Below are 19003 nucleotides of genomic sequence, written 5' to 3' on the forward strand. Positions count from 1 at the left end.
AGGCACAGGCAGAGTCCCTGCTCCATCTCACAAATGCCTCTTTCATGGAGCAAATAGCTCTGCAACCAACAAGGGCAGATAATATACTTCACAAACAATATGTATATTATCCATAATGTTAAAGTGATGCCGACAATGAGCTCGGATCACAACATAATAGAGCTGTCTATGTATGGACCAAAAGCCCCCGTAGACACACAGCCTATACGAAGCATCCACCATCTCTCCAACTTAAACTTTCATAAAGCAAACTGGAAGTTGATTGCGAAAGAGATCCTCAAACAGGATTGGCCTAAATGTCTCTCCACACTGGACATTAACATGAAGCACAAACACTTCATGTCCATAATACAAGCCATATGTGACAAATATGTCCCAGTGTACAGGGCCAGCACACACAAAAACAAAAACAGGATCCCTAGAGAAAGGAGGATTCTTATGAGACGACGGACAATGATTGCGAACCGCCTGAGCAAGCACACCAAAGGTGGTGAGAAGTCTCGGCTCGAGAGAATGCTAATGGAAATTGAGAAAGTCTGCATCAATCTCATGAAAAGGAGAGAGCAGATAAAGAAGTTTGGGTAATAGAAAATATAAAATCAAACCCTAAAGCTTTCTTTACGTTTGCCAAAGAGACAGCCACAGTGCACCAGAGAATAGGACCTCTCTTCCAAAAAGATGGCTCTCTCACAGGAAACCCCACGAGGATAAGTGAAATACTGAACGAACATTTCCAAAGTGTGTTCACTACATCTCTAGGACACAGGCAAGTAAACAACCCAGAAGAATTCTTTGCCACTTTACCTGCGTCCAAAGAGGCAAAAATTGAGTACATCAACATTGAAGATGATGATATCACACTAGCCATAGATGAGATTGACACAAACTCAGCTGCTGGACCTGATGGATTTCCAGCGATCCTTCTCAAATCGTGCAAACGAGCCCTTGCAAAACCGCTACAGCTTCTTTTTCAGAGCTTCCTTGCAAGTGGTAAGCTCCCAGTCAAATTGAAAGAGGGTGTAGTATGCCCTATCCATAAGGGAGGTAGCAGAGCAGATGCTGAAAATTATAGGCCTTTCTCTCTGACCTCACACATCAGCAAAGTCATGGAACGAATAGTCCGCAAGAAACTAATCATGTTCCTTGAAGAAAATGACTTGCTATCTGACACCCAGCATGGATTTCGGCCAGGCAGAAGCTGCTTAACAAAGCTCCTGCAACACTATGACTGGGTGTTAAAACAGCTACTAAATGGCTCAAATGTGGATGTAATATATCTCGACTTTGCAAAGGCCTTTGATAAAGTCGACCATGGTATGATCTGTCACAAACTGCGTGGTCACGGCATAGGCGGAAAACTTGGAGAGTGGCTGCACAACTTCCTAAAAGACAGAAGACAGGCAGTTGTGAGCAATGGAGCCACTTCCAAGGAAACACCAATAACAAGCGGTGTTCCACAGGGCACTGTCTTGGGGCCACTGCTGTTCATAGTGGCCCTTTCAGACATGCCTTCAGTTGCTACGATGGCCACCCTTGCTAGCTATGCAGATGACACAAAAAATCCCACACAATACAAAACCCTGAAAATATTGCGCATCTGCAACAGGAGTTGGATAAAATATACAGGTAGGCGGAGGACAACAACATGCAGTTTAATGCAGGTACGTTCCAGGCCTTGCGTTACCGTCACAAAGGTAAACGACGCAGCAGACTGGATACACTGGCCCAGGAAGAATTGCAATCCCTGAGTCAAAATCAGTGCCTGACCTGGGCATTGACATGAGCAATGATGCATCTTTCCAAGTGCATATTACTAATCTGGTGATAAAATGCAAATGGCCAGCTGGATGGATTCTCCGAACTTTCAGAACAAGAGAGAAGGAGACACTGATGGTCCTCTGGAAAACATTCGTCCTCAGCCGCTTGGACTACTGCTCCCAACTATGGTCACCACACAATATAAAACTAACAGCAGAACTTGAAGCAATTCAGAGAAGCTACAAAGAAGATTGTCTCAATGTAAAATATCAGCTACTGTGAAAGACTGAAAGTATTAAACCTCTTCTCCCTAGAGTGGAGGCGGGAGAGATATGCGGTGATATACACATCAGGAAAATCCTGGAGGGTCTTGTCCCAAACTTTGGCATTCAAAGTTACCCCAACCGCAGAACGGGGCGCCACTGCATGGTGCCAAAGATTCCAACATCACCATCAAAATACAGGTCCAGATACTGCAACAGCTTGGGTTTTAGAGGACCACAGCTCTTTAACATCCTCCCTAAATGCCTAAGACACTTACATGGTGTGGATGTGGGTTTCTTTAAAACTAAACTGGATCTCTTCTTGTCGGGAGTCCCAGATGAACCTACCACGACAGGAGACGCAGATGCGGGCAGCAGTATCGAACTCCCTTGTTGATCAAGTGCCACGTATCAGAGGTGGATTCACATATTAGTGTAGCTCATTCAGCGGTGGTGCCCCAGCATGGCCGCGGCCTTCGGGATAAAACATTTTTAAGGATTTTAAGGATTTTATATATATAAATAAAAATTATAAAATTCGAGGAAAAACCTTTTATTGAATAAAATACATATTGTCATTAATAAAGTAAATATAATTAATACATGGAAATTGAGATTAAAATGTTAAAATGCATTAAAATATTACACGGCAGTACATATTCATATTAAACTATACATATATACATCAACATACACAGATAGATGCGTGCAGACCGCATACATATACAGACGTATAAATATAAAGCTAAAATATACACACAAATGCATGTACACATATGCATACGCAATCTAGTTCGCACGCAAAACCACTGTATCTATAAAGACTATAAGCTAAAATCATGGATGGGGAAGGGGCGTTCTTATTTACGATATAAAGTTGAAGACATGGGTAAGGGAAGGGGGGACGTAAAGTTACAGGACTCTACAAGTAACGGAAAGTAAGATAGAGAAAACACGAAAGAAAGGAAGAGAGAGAAAAAAGAGAAGAGAGAGAAAAAAGAAGGAAAAGAGTGGGGACGGAAAACGAAAGAAGAAAAATTATGTATACAAACTTCGTAATCACATATACTGACACATATATATAGAGACAAGTACGCAAACACACAAGTTCAAGTGGATACATACACATACAATCGTGTATGTATGTGCTTAAGTACAAACATACGCTCACTTACACATATACAAAGACGTATACTTACAAATACATATTCGTGGCTATACACATATTTACATCAAAATGCCTAGGTTCTGACAACATTGCTTTTTAAAAATGGTGAGTGTAATAATAAAAATTATACGAAAGACATGTAAAATATAACACCCTATTTCGGATCATCTATAAATTAAATATCAAAGTAAGCCTATACAATATAATAACATGAAATAAACTAAGTCGAAGGTATTTCCTAAGGAATATGTAGAAATATTAACAAAATAAACAAAATATATGCACGAGACTTTGCTATACGGAATGAAATCTGCATAGCGCGAAACAAATCCATCGGTGCGTTTACAGACTAGTCCAAGAATCAAAAATCAAAATTTCAAAATTCAAAACTACAAAACAAACAAAATATACTCTATCCATATGCCACATTTATGTTTGACATTTTAAATTTGGTTGCGTGCCTGCATAAGTTCATCAGCTCACTTCTTTGATTCAAAGAATTATTGTCTTTGAATAAAATATACAGTTTCTCTAACAGGCAAAGATTGCACTTAAAATTTTTTTCTTATGCGCTCCATGTCTGTATGGTACCGTTCTGTCCAGAATGCTCCATGTCACGTTGAAAGGTGGTGTTTCCTTTTCTTTTAGTTCCCAAACATATTTTGCTAGGCTGGTCCTCTTCCTATTTTCTGGGTATCTAAATGGATTTTTATGCGAATAAAATCGCGTTTTAAATGAATTTTCTGAAGCCCCTATATAGGTCTAGTATTCCGATGAGCCTTCTATTTGTACCTTGGCTCTATAAACGATCCCTTTTACTAGACATTTCCCTCCCAACGGACAGGAGGATTCATTTTTGAAATTGCATTTCTTGAGGGGCTCGGCACCATGCTTAATATCAATCAGATTCCTATTATGCTGGCTAATATAAGAGGCGAAATTTCTGCAACAAGAATAGCTAACCTTAAGGGTTCTTTTATTAAATATTCTTTAGAATTTAAGGTCCAGCTTAAAATGCCTAGAGACTAATTTCAAAAATTCCTTACCTATATTAGTCTTTACGGCCAAATTGAAAGCCGGGTTGAACCACAAAACTTTCCTTCGCGCAGCATTATTACCAGCATTAAGCTGGTTGTACTGGATCTTCTCAGAGAATCCACCATTCCTTAATGCGCTATCGTAATACGGTGCAGTATTATGGAATGCTGCCTCATCCGAAGAAATTGAAGATATTCTTCTACCTACATTGCTGACTAAGTTCCTAAGGATAACTGGCGGATAACTGCAATGGCAGGTGTCTACAACAAAGGGAAGAAGAACGAGATGGTTCTTTGCCCTGATAAAATGTGGGGGTCACGGCAATGTTGAGAAGGAACTCGAAAAAAATGTATTTGATAATAATTTGAGACCCGTAATTAGGCTAAATGCCGAAGATTCCACATCAAAATCATCTAAGCACAGCAGGTTCCTGCTTGCACAGTACATCACAGACAGAATGAGTAACAAATGCGTTCTAATGAAATCCTAATTTTGTGTTAGTCAAATGCCACCTGTTGGCGCCTGCACTGAAGGAAGCCGGATTCGGTCCTGTTTCCAGAGGCTGGATCGCAGTAACCTACGACAAATTGTGCTTGTTGGAACCATTCAAATGAACTGGAACTAAGAAGACCTGGCGAACAGGCTATAAGCAGAGAGGTAGTGTGGTGGAGAATACAGAACAATTGAAGAGAGAGAGATAATACGATCAAACTCTCATCGAAGCCTTAAAATTCCATTTAAAATTACAGTGAGGGTGGAGTGAGAGAGAAATCTACACCACCCAAGTAAATGTAGTGAAAAGTGGGGGAATACTAAACTGCACCTGTAAGCTGAGTCATACCGAGGACGATGGAGTACTTGTAGTCGTAGTCTTGACCTAACTTTCTTTACAACATCTGCCATAATGGCATGGACGATCCTAAAATTACTTGAGTAGTTTATGACTGGGAGTTACATGAGTTTCAACTTCGTCAGTCAACAATATTGGCCTCAGAAGCGGTCAGAAGCGGTCACTTACTATCCGTCATCTAGAAGACAGTGGAAAACCTGGGGAAGGTGTTTAAATTTAACCGGAGTGACACATAATCTAATTGTGAAAGCAACAAGGATTCTGAAAGGCGACTATCTACAGTGGCCATGTGATGTCTCCCAGTAATTTTAAGACCTGGATTTAAAAATAGAGCATCCGCCATGGATCATTTGGCAGTTCTCCGTACATGACATTTCAATATCCTCATTGAAGAGAAGGAAGCGATTGCCTGTGAAAAAGGCTGAGCAACGTAGTCCTGAGCGGAAAATACAATTTAAAGCACTTCATAAGCAGCCTCAGAGAAAGCTTGGTTCTCTGTGATTAGATGTTGCTATTGCGAGGCTTTCGGTACGAGGGCAATACATCACGGAATTGGAGTGCGGTGGAGGATTTCCTGGCTTCACATGTATGTGATGAAAAACCTGATTTGGGTAGCACCACACCACCTCACTGTGACAAGTGGCCAGAAAGGTATAGGAAGTTACTGAAAAAGAAAGGTGTGTATGTCTTACTACTTTCATACTAATACAGAGTCTATGATTTCCTTTTGTTTGTCATCTAACCTTATGGTTACTCTTATTTTACGAGAGTGGCAGAAGCTTTTGCGCACTCTTACATCCTCACGTGGGACGTATAGTTTATTTATATCAGCCTCTAGGAGATGCATGTAGTGTATCGTGACAGAATTGCTTTGTTTTGATTCGGTGATACACATCTCATTCGTGGATCATTTTATGGTATCAAAGCTGCTGCCTAGAGGACCTATATATAAGGTATTCATTGCATCAGTCTTTTCTTCAAATGGAAATAGGTTTTTATAGTGGCGGCTCATAAGAATGCGGTGTGACGCGAGAAATCATATCAGCACATTCAATAATAGAAGAGACTAGCCATAACAGTTTTAATATATCGACGGAATTAAATGCAGGAAGATAAGGAAAAAAATGCGGTGTTTGGGGATTTCATGAAGGAGATGACCATAATGATGTTCAAAGGATATGAGTTTGTCATAAAATTTAAAATTAAATACACAGTATTTTACGTAGGATATGGGCGGTTCCGATTAGCGCTATCTTTTGAGTTGCTGCCATTTTGGGGTTTCCTAGTATCTGAGATGGTATGATTCAGGCCTTTTGCTATAATTCCTCGGGCAACTATGACAACAGGCATTGTTTTACTTCCACATTTTGCTAATTTCTATTTCAAGATCTTTACACTTGCTCAGTTTTGTAGGTTTTGATAGATACTTTTTTTGTCGATTGGGACAGTTTTAAATGAGGAGGCATGGTTTTTTTCCTGTAGTTTTTCTATATAATGCCTGTTCTATTCGCATCTATCTTTCTGTCACTTTGAATGGCAAGGTTCTAGAGGTTAAGATGCGATCATCTTCAAGAACTGGAGTGTGTTCGGGTCCCCAACCGATTGTATCATGTGGCACGTGTATGTTTTTGCAAATTAACTAGTAAATATGATGTGCTGCTCAATCATGCCTGTTGAGATATTCTGTATGCACAAGAAGACTGCACATGGAGACAACATGATCAATGGTTTCATTTTGTTGTTTACAAGACATGCTGGGTGACTGCCGTTCTTTAATATGGTAGTTTCTTGTAGGTAGGCCTTGATCTTGAGCTGCTATATTAAATCCGTCTGTGTCTGATTTTAAGCTAGAAGACACTAAACATTGATGGGTAATGGCTTTATCCACATCGGCACTATTAGCTCTCTTTGGGTATTTGCCATTGAGCTGTTTTCTTTGTCATTTATCTGTAAGAATATCTAAGTCAGATTCTTTGCATGTACTTTCATTCGCTTAGCTTTTTTCTGTGCTTGCTTCTAGTACGTTTAATTCTGGGAATTGTTGTATTTGGAATTCACTTAGATATTTCTTTGCATGCTTTGTTACTTTGTATGACACTTTCTTGTTTTCGTGCTTTGAGACAAGTTTTAATATTCAGTCATGAGAGTTGTTTAGGTAGGTGTCACGGTCAATTGTGGCACTATCCATTGTTAATTCCAATTGTAAATGTTACGGCCACCCTCTTTTCTTTGCAGGTAAAATCGTTCTACATCTGTTTTAGGGTGGTGCATTCTATGCATTGTCAACAATTTTCGTATTTTTCTGTCACGATTACATATTTCAATAATTGACCAGTTAATGATATTGAAACTGTAAGTCACGACTTGTACGGCATAGGTACTGATCACTTCGATCCTGTTTCTTGCATTCAGCTCTGTCTTGAATATTGCTTTTACCCTGCGATAATATTCATCACTGAATATTTGATCATGTCCACTTCAAATATCGATAAGTACATGTATCTCTCCGCGTGTTCTAATTCCATTATGACATTCTGAGGGATGTTTCTGTCGTTTTTCCTTTGATAAATGTAGCTTTTGCCCATTTATCGAGGTAAAATTGCAACGTGATATCATCAAAGAATTGTTTAGTATCTCCCGCCCAAGACGAAACACTAAAGGACTATATATTTATCCACACATTTCAGGAATAAATATACATATGACTATATACGCACTTTTCACAATATACCAAACAGTGATGTAGAACACAAAGACTTATGTAAACACACATCGTCACACACAAACACGCTCAACTCACACACACTCACATACATATATATATAGAGAGAGATAATGTGAGGTAGAGAAGGGCAACCGAAGGTTAAGAAAGTAAGATGGAAAGGTATTAAATTTCAGGAAATATATACTCAGGAATATAGTATGAACAAGACTGGTTCAACTTACAATTCACCTAAGTTTGGAAGATTTGCAAACGATCCATTTTCAATTTTCACGATTGCATTACTGGAAAGATCTCTGAAAGATAATTCATGAAGAACAAGCATAGAAGTGATTAGTCATATATTTCAAATATTATGTCTAATGAAATAGCTGCTGAAATAGAAGAAAAATAAGTACAAGTGAGACAATTTGGTGAAGACGATTATGAAAATGATAAGTGAAGATTATGAAGATAATGATGAAGATGTATGGCATTGTGTAAGTAAATGATGAAAGCGATAATTATTATGATGAGGGCATTGACGGTGACGGATTTGGTAGTGATGAAGTTCTTTCGGTCTGCTGGCATTGCACTTGTGGTTCCATATTATGACTGATAAGGATGATGATGATGGTGGATGATGGTTACGACCACCACGAGGACGTAGACGATGATTATGATGACAATATTTACTGATGGTGCTCTTAATATTTGGAATGATCATGTGGAGGATGACGCTGATATACAAAGTTGAAACTATAACAAAAGAGAAGGATGAGAATAAGAATAAAATTAACGACCAGCAGTAATTGATAAATGAGATTAAAAGGGTAAAGAAGACTAAACTAGAACTGGCGATATGTATCTATCTATCTATCCATCTATCTATCTATCTATCTATCTGTCTACTTATCTAACTATCTATCTATCTAACTATCTATGTAGCCATCCATCTATCTCTCTATCCATCCATCCATCTATCTATCCATCCATATATCTATCTATCTAGCTATTTATCTATCTATCTATCTATCTATCTATCTATCTATCTATCTATCTATCTATCTATCTATCTATCTATCTATCTATGTATCTATCTATCTATCTATCTACGGACGTGCTGTCACTTCGGCTCCGAAGGTAATCGTTTATTTTGACTATTTATAGCCCATATTTTGTGTATGTTTTTAAAAATAAGGTGTGTAAGGCACCCAACTTTCGTTTGAGTGCGTTTCCAAGGGAGGAATTCGGCCCTAGGGGCTGTTTCAACCCCATTTCATTTCTGTAATTTTCTTCTCGACATTAGAAAATGCCGAGAAATTTTATTGTAGAACGCTGGTCGCGTTCCTTTATGGACCAGCATTTTCCTAGTTTGGAAACGCTAGGAGAAGAAAAAAAGAACTCATGCACGCAAAGTGCAAACATGAATATCGTTGGAATGAACGCTGCAACCACGTGCGGTAACAGCCCTGTCACCACCGCCACCACCACTACAACAACAACAACGAAACTGCTACTGCTACCACCCCCATCCACCACCACCACCACTACCAACACAACCAACATAAATGATAAAAATGAAACTCACGCGAATACTATTAAGAAAAACAACAACAACAACAACAACAATAAAAATGAACTATCTAATAGTGAAGATGTTAATACAAAAAAATCAACAACACCAGTAAATTTCGCTGACACTCTGCGTCAGAAGAAAGAGATTGTAACATTTACAAATGAAGAGCTCATAGAAACGAGAGCTCTCTTTACAACCCGTGGGCAAGATTTAGTGCTACATACACCTCAACACATAAAGCAAGAAATAGAAAATAAGACAATTATATATAAAATTATAAGAAAAAACAAAAAACTAAATGAGCAGATTACAGAAACAGATGTAGAAAAATGCTTAAAAAGCATAATGAAAGAAAAAGAATATATAAACTGGGGTCCAGTTTAACACAGTAGTGGTCCGCTTCCCTAACTAGGAAGTGGCAAAAGCTCACTCTACTGAGTCTCGGGAATTGATGAAATCATCATGGTCCCATACTATAAAAACCAGAGAGTGAGTCGAATCACTATTAAAAATGTACCTCCCGATCTTCCTAACAAATGGATAATAGGGGCAATCTGTTACCATTTAAAAAATATCAACATTTTGGAAACCGCCGTGTACCTTCGCGACATTTGGGGTGGGAAGACAATAGTGGTGACCATACAGATTGAGGGGGCCTCTATCGAGAGCCTACCGGATAAGATCCACTTGGAAAATGTTGTAGCAGAAGGCAAAAAACCTAGATGCTACAACTGTGGCAGCCCCGAACATTTAATTGCCAAGTGCGCTCTGGTACAGAAAAAACAAGAAAGAACAAATCAGAAAACAAATAAAAAAACCCTTGTTGCCAACACCAACATCAGCACCAACACACTCAATTATGGAACAATGCCAAGAAAAACAACAAACCAGCAAACAAACCCCAACAACATCACAAAGAAAAGAAACAGTACCAACACAATCACCGTTCACGTCACAACCAATTCAACATGCTGAACCAACAAAAAATAGACCAACACCAACACCGAGAACGGCAATTAAAAAGACAGAAAACAGTGACGAGAAGACAAATTCTACCCCTAACACCACAACAACACAAACACCGCACAAAACATCAACAATTTCTAAAAGCATACATAGTAATGCAAATGCTTTGCCTTTACCTCCTACTGATACGTCGGACGACGAAAGTTCGACGGAATGGCAAATAGCCACAAGGAGTAAAAGGAAAGGATTCAAAAAATCCACCAAACAAGGAAGTAAAGCAGGGAGATATCTAACTCCGGACAACATCCCCCTAGACAATCAAAAAAGCAATGAACCCGTAAAACCACACACACAACTAACTGCAATAGACACAGTCAATAAAGAATTAATGGACTACATCACATCCAACACGGACATCTGTGAAGATGACTTTAAGACAAACAATCATCCGCACACCACACCACCGAAACACATCAGAATTTTACACATAACACAAGCACAACACCACATACTGAAAACAATATTTCCGAATGCGGTAGGCGGGTTTCAACGATACCTGTCCAGAAAACTATACAAACACCTCATCAAAAACAATACAAAAGAAGAAGAAAAAAATGAAACTTTTAAAATGAGTAAGTGACCTCCCCTCTTGCCTCTTGTCTCTTCTAATGTAGTGAGTAAAACACAATTTTCGTAAATGTCAAGTATGCTTAAATTAGGTTGTGTGAATGCGCGTGGTTTGGCGTCGGCTTGGAAGCAAGGTTACCTTCTAAACGACATCAAGTCACTGAACGTGGATATAGTAGCTATCAGTGAAACCAGACTCAGTAAGCCGCGGGCCCTCGAGTCCATGTTTGGCAATCAATTTGACATTTATTTTTCTCCCTGTCTGCCGAACATGGGTGGTGGAGATACCGCGGTGCTTTTTCGAAAGAGTCTAAATGTAAAAGTAAGAGCAATATTCCTAGACCCGTAGGGTAGGCTGGTTGTCTTGGACGTGGATGGCAGAAATGGGTGTGCATTCCGTCTGATGGCAGTTTATGCACCCTCATTAACGGGTCGGGCGGGTTTCTTCAGACGTCTAGAGGTTTTCCTGGGTACGTCTAGACCTTTACTGTTAGTAGGGGATTGCAACGCTACCTTGGACACGCATCTAGATTATGTGGGAAGGGATAGGAATAGAAGGGGGTGTAAGAGCCTCTAAGACCTGCTCAGACGTTTCCATTTGTCTGACAGGTTCCGACTCGACCATCCGAACGTGCCAACGTGGACTTGGACAAACCGCATCGGATCGTCGAGATTTTATCTAGATAGAATTCTATGCAGGACAGCGGATAGGGATAGTGTAGGATGTCCACAATTTAAAATAGTCAGCTACACAGATCACAAATTTGTTACGTGTACGCTCGACTTGGATAAAACACATAGGCAGGGTCCCGGTTACTGGAAACTGAACACGTCGCTGTTAGCGCGACAGGTTTACAGGAACCGGATTAGCGAGTTAATTAAGAGGACGCTGACGGGAGCCGTCGGTAACAAGCGCTGGTGGTACGCCCTGAAAATGGCAATAAAATCGGAATCAATTAGGTTTAGCAAGGAATTAGTGATAGAACGAAATAGAGTAGAGGGAGACTTGGTTAAGAAACTAGAAGAGGCACTTACCACTGGCAGCGCAACCAACGTGCTGGCTGCGTCAGAGCTAAAATGCGTGCCTTAAGGAACGAAGGGATCGAAGCTGCGCGTGAAGCCCGGGTAGCGGAGGCGCAGCGTGGCAACAGAGCCACCATTCGGTCTCTAATAGATCAACAGGGATGCAGTTTACTCTAACCCGAAAGGATGTGTGAGGCCTTTCAACAGGACTTTGCTCGACTGTTTGGTGCGAGTGGTGGTTCGGAACGCGGGATGGATTTCAGTGCCTACCTGACCGACCTGCCACGGCTCTCGGCAAGAGAAGCGGAGTGTTGTGAAAGTCCCATCACAGCCGCTGACGTGTGGGATGCGATGGCGGGCTGCGCGAGGGATAAGTCGCCTGGATTGGATGGTTTACCCTACGAGCTGTATTGTCAAATGCCAGACTTGTTTGGCGACCTCTTCGCATCAGGCTACTGCAACTGGCAACAAAACGGGAGAATCCCCGTTTCGTGAGCCGAGGTGCAGTGACGTTGCTGAAGAAAGACCCAAACAAGGGGAATTTTATCGATAATTTCAGGCCCATCACTCTGCTCAACGCAGATTTGGAAATTTTGGCCAAAGTAATAGCCGAGAGGTTGGCGCTTGTCATTGGTAAACTGGTCGACAGGGCGCAAACATGCGCCGTGCCGGGCAGAACCATACATGACAACCTCCATCTGATGCGCTACATTGTGAACAGGGTAGCTAAGGATCCTGGCATGGGTGGGGCGCTGATAAATTTGGATCAGTCTGAAGCCTTCGATAGGGTCGACCATCGGTACTTGGCGGCCGTCCTCAGGGCGGCTGGCTTCGGTCCCGTCTTCCGCGGTTGGATCGCTGCCTTGTATAGCGGCATCCGATCGGTGATTCGGTTGAACGGTCACCTGTCGAAACCGTTTGACATCACGCGTTCGGTCCGTCAGGGGTGTCCCTTGTCGGCGCTTCTGTATGTATTGACTCTCGAGACGCTACTGCGGAAGCTGGTGACACTGAGGGGCATCCCACGGGAACTGGGTTGCGGGACGAGCGTGTCGGCATATGCGGACGATCTCACCGTCATGGTGTCGAGCGACAAACACATCCAGATGATTGGCGAGACACTAAGAAAATACGAAACGGTGACGGGAGCAAAGATTAACCCGGAGAAGTCAGTGGGTGTGCTACTCGGCACCTGGAGAAGCATGCCCATGCCGTCCGACTGCGGCTCAGTAGTGGGACGCTGGACGGACGGACCGGTTAAATTGCTCGGGGTCTGGTTCAGTCCGGACCTCCAAATGGATAAGAACTGGGACGAGATCATGAGTAGAGTGGTCGCTCTCAGCCAAACATGGGCCAAGAGAAAGCTGTCTCTAAAAGGCCGGGTGGAGGTGGCGAACGCGTACATCGCATCCGTCATCGATTACCGCCTGACCGTCGTACCTTGTCCCGACAACACCATCACCAAACTGGAACGCATACTCTTCCGCTTCCTGTGGAAGGGTGGCGTTCCGATGGTGAGGAAGTCCATTTGCTGTCAACATCCGTTGAATGGAGGACTGGGCATGACGTGGTTGATGATGCGCAGGCATGCGCTGAGACTGCGACATCTCTGGAACTTCATCGACGACGGTGAACAGGTGTGGACGCCGTTTGTGAGACGCGCCTTCCCGCAGCTCGTCTCACTGACTGAACTGCAAACGTGGATCAAAAAGAGACCGAAACTGGGCGATTGGCACCGAGAGTGTCGCCAAGCTCTACAGCAGCTCTGCCGACCGGGGTCAAACTTGTGCAACTTACAAACGACTAATGCGTTCTATAGAGGACTAGTGGAGGGGAGGTCCGACGACACACTCGGGGCAAACCTGGGTGTCGACGAGAAATTCCTAACCCGCCTGTTCAGGACGACGTTCGAGCCGGGGCCTATGGATAACTTCCAGAAATCCCTGGCTTGGCAGTGCTATCGAGACGCACTACCTGTTCGAGAGAAGAGCTACAGACACGGTTCGAAAACCATCACCGGACCGACCTGCCCGAGATGCGGTCAGAGCGACGAAACCGTTCTGCACGCACTCGTGCAGTGTCCAGATATTTCAGAGCTATGGTCCTTCGTCGAACAGCTGTTGTCCCGTGTAGGTCGGGCTCGCCTATCGGCCGAGTCTGTAGTGAGTATTGTTCCACCACCTTCCTTTAAACGGGAAGGGAAAACGGTTTTCGTTACGCTGATGGCTATGGCGAAAGAATGTGTGTGGTGGATGCGTTTGAAAGGCTGCAAACAAACACCTTCCTCTCTGGTCAGTCTCTCGTCAACTTTTTCAAGTACCACTTGAAAAGGAGGATGAGAATAGAGAGGAAGGCTTTGTCGAACAAATGTTTTAATAAAAAGTGGGTAAAAGTGGCAAAAATGGTCAGTATGAAAGACGACACTATTTTAAGCATAAATCTGTAACCAAAAGAGACATCGGGAAGTAAGGCGACTTACTCATGTGTCCTTTTTCGAATTGTCTGAGGTGACCTTGGTCTTTTTTGTAGGTTTTTCTTTCCAAGGCTACACCTAAACTGTGAACCTTATATATATATATATATTGCGTTTTTATACACCACACAACCCACAGATCCCTATTGATCAAACGTGTTTTTTTTTGTGCCCCACCCATCCGACCTCGAAAAGAAAAAAATTGTACATTGTATTTCGTCCATTTTTATTCTACACACCCATACACAGTCATCCGCACACCCACACACTACAGACGCACATAGCTACGCACGCATAGATCCACACACCATAGTCATTAGCCCCTATCAAAACACACACACACACACTTACACATTCTTACATACACATCCGCACGCACACCATTGTTTTAGGATTTCCAGTTGTTTATTATCTCTCCGTCTCTCTATCTCTCCCGTCAAGCTATGTTTTTCCTAAACAGTTGCCATGCTAGATCCCTAAATCGACAAGATTTTTAATCACTTTTTGTTCATGTTCTCCTTTCACTTTCTGTTGAGGAGCAAAGGGTCGAAAGTAAAGGAATTTCTCATTTTCCCGAGCGTTGAATCTAACACCTGTTTTCGACTTTTATTTTCCCGTAAATTTAATCTACCGACACACAAACACGCAAACACACACAGACACACACACACACACACACACACACATCTCTATATTAAAAGGATGTGTGTTAAAATACTATTCCACAACCATAGCAACAATACAACATACCTGCATCATCAGCTACCCCACGGTTACCATTATGGTTTCGAAACCTGGTCACTACCCTTCAAACCGGCGGTATGAACAGCACTAAAACAAGTGTTGTTTGGGAACAAAGAAATCAAAGAAACCACCAATTTCAACCACATTTACCCTATGTATAACCGTATCAATAAATAAATTCAATAAGTAAATTACAACTCCTAAATACGTAACTAAACAGCGTGAAATCTTTTAAATCATACAACAATTATAATCTCTACCGTCTTCCGTATATATGATATGATAGTAAAACCTTAATGACCACAATAGTGCAATCAGTCAATATATAGTAGGATTAAACACTAACTTCCACAGCATACCTTGAGACAGGTGTGATCGGACAGAAAGTTCTCATAGTGTGAGAGAGTCCGGAAGTGAATAGTATTAAATTTACATCTAATATAGGATAAAAGTTTCGAAAAAATGTTATCAATGGCCAGCACATTAAAAAATGCATTTAAAGGTTAAATTTACAAACAACTTATAATCAAAAGAAAAATAATCCAATGCCAAATATGCCGAAATAGTCTTAATCGTCAATAACCATATAATTTATTGCTATAAGCTCGCGTCTCGAAAGAAAGCAAATAGAATTTTAGAAAACAAATTTCGTTATTATCGGATCGATCCCCATTTCTGAGTTAATTCATTTAGAATTTTCTCGTCATCAGCGATAAATTCGATAAGAGAATTCTCTAAGAGAATTTTCAGTCCGTTCACTCGTGTCTCGAGGTATGATGCGGAATTTCTATTTTGGATATATTTGGAGTACTTAAGTGTGCTCATGACTTAGCGTTTACTTCTTCCATAGGTACAAGTAAGTATCTCATTTATTTTCTTATCGTATTTATCGCTGATGACGAGAAAATTCTAAATGAATTAACTCAGAAATGGTGATCGATCCGATAATAACGAAATTTTTTTAGAAATTTCTAGCAGCTTGCATTCGAGACGCGGGCTTATAGTGATAAATTATATGGTTATTGACGATTAAGTCTATTTCGGGATTTTTGGCATTGAATTCTTTTTCTTTTGCCCTTGTTTATAAGTTGTATATATATATACATATATATATATATGTATATATATATATATATATATATATATATATATATATATATATATATATTATATATATATATATATATATATATACTAGGTGAAGGTGACCCGCTCTACGCGCGGGTAAGTGTGCGTTTGTTATTTTCTCTTGCTTCCTTTCAGCACGTAAAAAGCACCATCCGAACATGGCCGATTGCAGCGCCGCCTTGACTTGCTTCTCTGCCGTTGGCACTTAAAAAGCACCAACCGATCCTGGCCGCTTCTAGCCCCTCCTGGCACCTGTGCCGGCGGCACTAAAAAAGCACCCACTACGCTCACAGAGTGGTTGGCGTTAGGAAGGGCATCCAACTGTAGAAACACTGCCAGATCAGATTGGAGCCTGGTGCAGCCTCCTGGCTTCCCAGACACCGGTCAAACTGTCCAACCCGTGCTAGCATGGAAAACGGACGTTAAACGAAGGTTAAGAAAGAAAGATAGAAAGATATTAAATTTGAGGAAATATATACTCAGGAATATAGTATGAACAAGACTGGTTCAACTTACAATTCACGTAAGTTTGGAAGTTTTGCAAACGATCCATTTTCAATTTTCACGATTGCATTATTGTATAGAAGTCTGAAAGATAATTCATGAAGAAAAAACATAGAAGTTATTAGTCATATATTTCAAATATTATGTCCAATGAATTAGCTGCTGAAATAGAAGAAAAATAAGTACAAGTGAGACAATTTGGTGAAGACGATTATGAAAATGATAAGTGAAGATTATGAAGATAATGATGAAGATGTATGGCATTGTGTTAAGTGATGATGAAAGCGATAATTATTATGATGAGGGCATTGACGGTGACGGATTTGGTAGTGATGAAGTTGTTTCGGTCTGATGGCATTGAATCTGTGGTTTAAAATCATAACTGATAAGGATGATGATGATGATGACGATTATCATGATGACGATGATGGTGACGACCACCACGAGGACGCAGACGATGATTATGATGACAATATTTACTGATGGTGTTCTTAATATTTGGAATGATGATGAGGAGGAGGATGACGCTGATATACAACGTTGAAACTATAACAAAAGAGACGGATGAGAATAGGAATAAAATTAACGAAGATCAGTTATTGATAAATGAGATAAAAAGGGTAAAGAAGATTAAACTAGAACTGGAGACATGTATATATCTATCTATCTATCTATCTATCTATCTATTCATCTATCTATCTATCTATCTATCTATCCATCTATCTATCTATCTATCTATCTATCTATCTATCTATCTATCTATCTATCTATCTATCTTTATATCTATCCATCTATATATCTATATATCTATCTATCTATCTGTCTATTTATCTATCTATCTATCTATCTATCTATCTAACTATCTATCTAGCCATCCATCTATCTATCTATCCATCCATATATCACTTTATCAATATATCTATCAAGCGCCAGACAAATACGTAAACACATACACACATATACCAATATATATATATGTATATATTTTTGTGTGTCTATATATATATGTGTGTGTTTGTGTGTGTGTGTGTGTGTGTGTGTGTGTGTAACACATTTATACATGTACTTTTTTCAGTAATTTGTTAATGGCCAAGCCAGAGCCTTTATTCGAACCAATCGAGCCCAGCATTTATTTGTTGAAAGACTAGCACTTATTCTCTCGGTGTCTTTTGTCGAACCACTAGGTTACAGGGTGTGTAACACCAACATTGCTTGTTAGGTGATCTTGAGGGAACACAAATAAATATATAAATCTGTCTATATTTGTGTGTCTGTGCTTGTGCTAGCACTAGCACTAACCACTTTCCAACACCCAGACCACAAAACATCATCTACACACCCATACACAATCATCCGCACACCCACACACTACAGACGCACACAGCTACGCACGCATATATCCACACATCATAGTCATTAGCCCCTATCAACACACACACACACACACTTACACATTCTTACATACACATCCACACGTACACCATTGCTTTGGGGTCTCCAGTTGTTTATTATCTCCCCGACTCTCTATCTCTCCCGTCAAGCTATGTTTTTCCTAACCAGTTTCCTTGCTTGATCCCTAAATCGACAATATTTTTAATCACTTTTTGTTCATGTTCTCCTTTCTCTTTCTGTTGAGGAGCATAGGCTCGAAATTAAAGGAATTTCTCAATTTCCCGAGCGTTGAATCTAACACCTGTTTTCGACTTTTATTTTCCCGTAAATTTAATCTACCGACACACAAACTCGCAAACACACACAGACACACATACACACATCTATATATTAAAAGGATGTGTGTTATAATACTATTCCACAACCATTGCAACAATCCAACATACCTGTATCATCAGCTACCCCACGGTTACCATTATGGTTTCGACACTTTGTCACTACCCTTCAATCCGGCGGTGTCACCAGCACTAAAATAAGTGTTGTTTGGGAACAAAGAAATCAAAGAAACCACAAATTTCAACCACATTTACCCTATGTATAACCGTATCAATAAATAATTCAATAAGTAAATTACAACTCCTAAATACGTATCAAAACAGCGTGAAATCTTTTAAATCATACAAAAATTATAATCTCTACCGTCTTCCGTAGATATGATATGAAAGTGAAACCTTAATGACCACAATAGTGCAATCAGTCAATATATATAGTAGGATCAAACACTCACTT

At 40.5% G+C, this 19003-nt stretch overlaps 1 protein-coding gene across 1 annotated transcript in view; it reads right to left on the reverse strand.

The window, feature by feature from the left end:
• LOC115231460 (insulin-like growth factor-binding protein complex acid labile subunit) overlaps positions 1–19003 on the reverse strand; it is a gene marked incomplete at both ends in the record, with an annotated part of 38605 nt that overhangs the window by 7656 nt on the left and 11946 nt on the right. Inside the window, 2 exons of the mRNA XM_029801479.1 lie at positions 8024–8095; positions 16835–16906. Of these exons, the coding sequence (XP_029657339.1) occupies positions 8024–8095; positions 16835–16906 (144 nt within the window). The remainder of the gene's footprint in view (positions 1–8023; positions 8096–16834; positions 16907–19003) is intronic.

This window comes from Octopus sinensis, unplaced genomic scaffold (assembly GCF_006345805.1).
Source record: "Octopus sinensis unplaced genomic scaffold, ASM634580v1 Contig18552, whole genome shotgun sequence".
Lineage (NCBI taxonomy): Eukaryota > Metazoa > Mollusca > Cephalopoda > Octopoda > Octopodidae > Octopus > Octopus sinensis.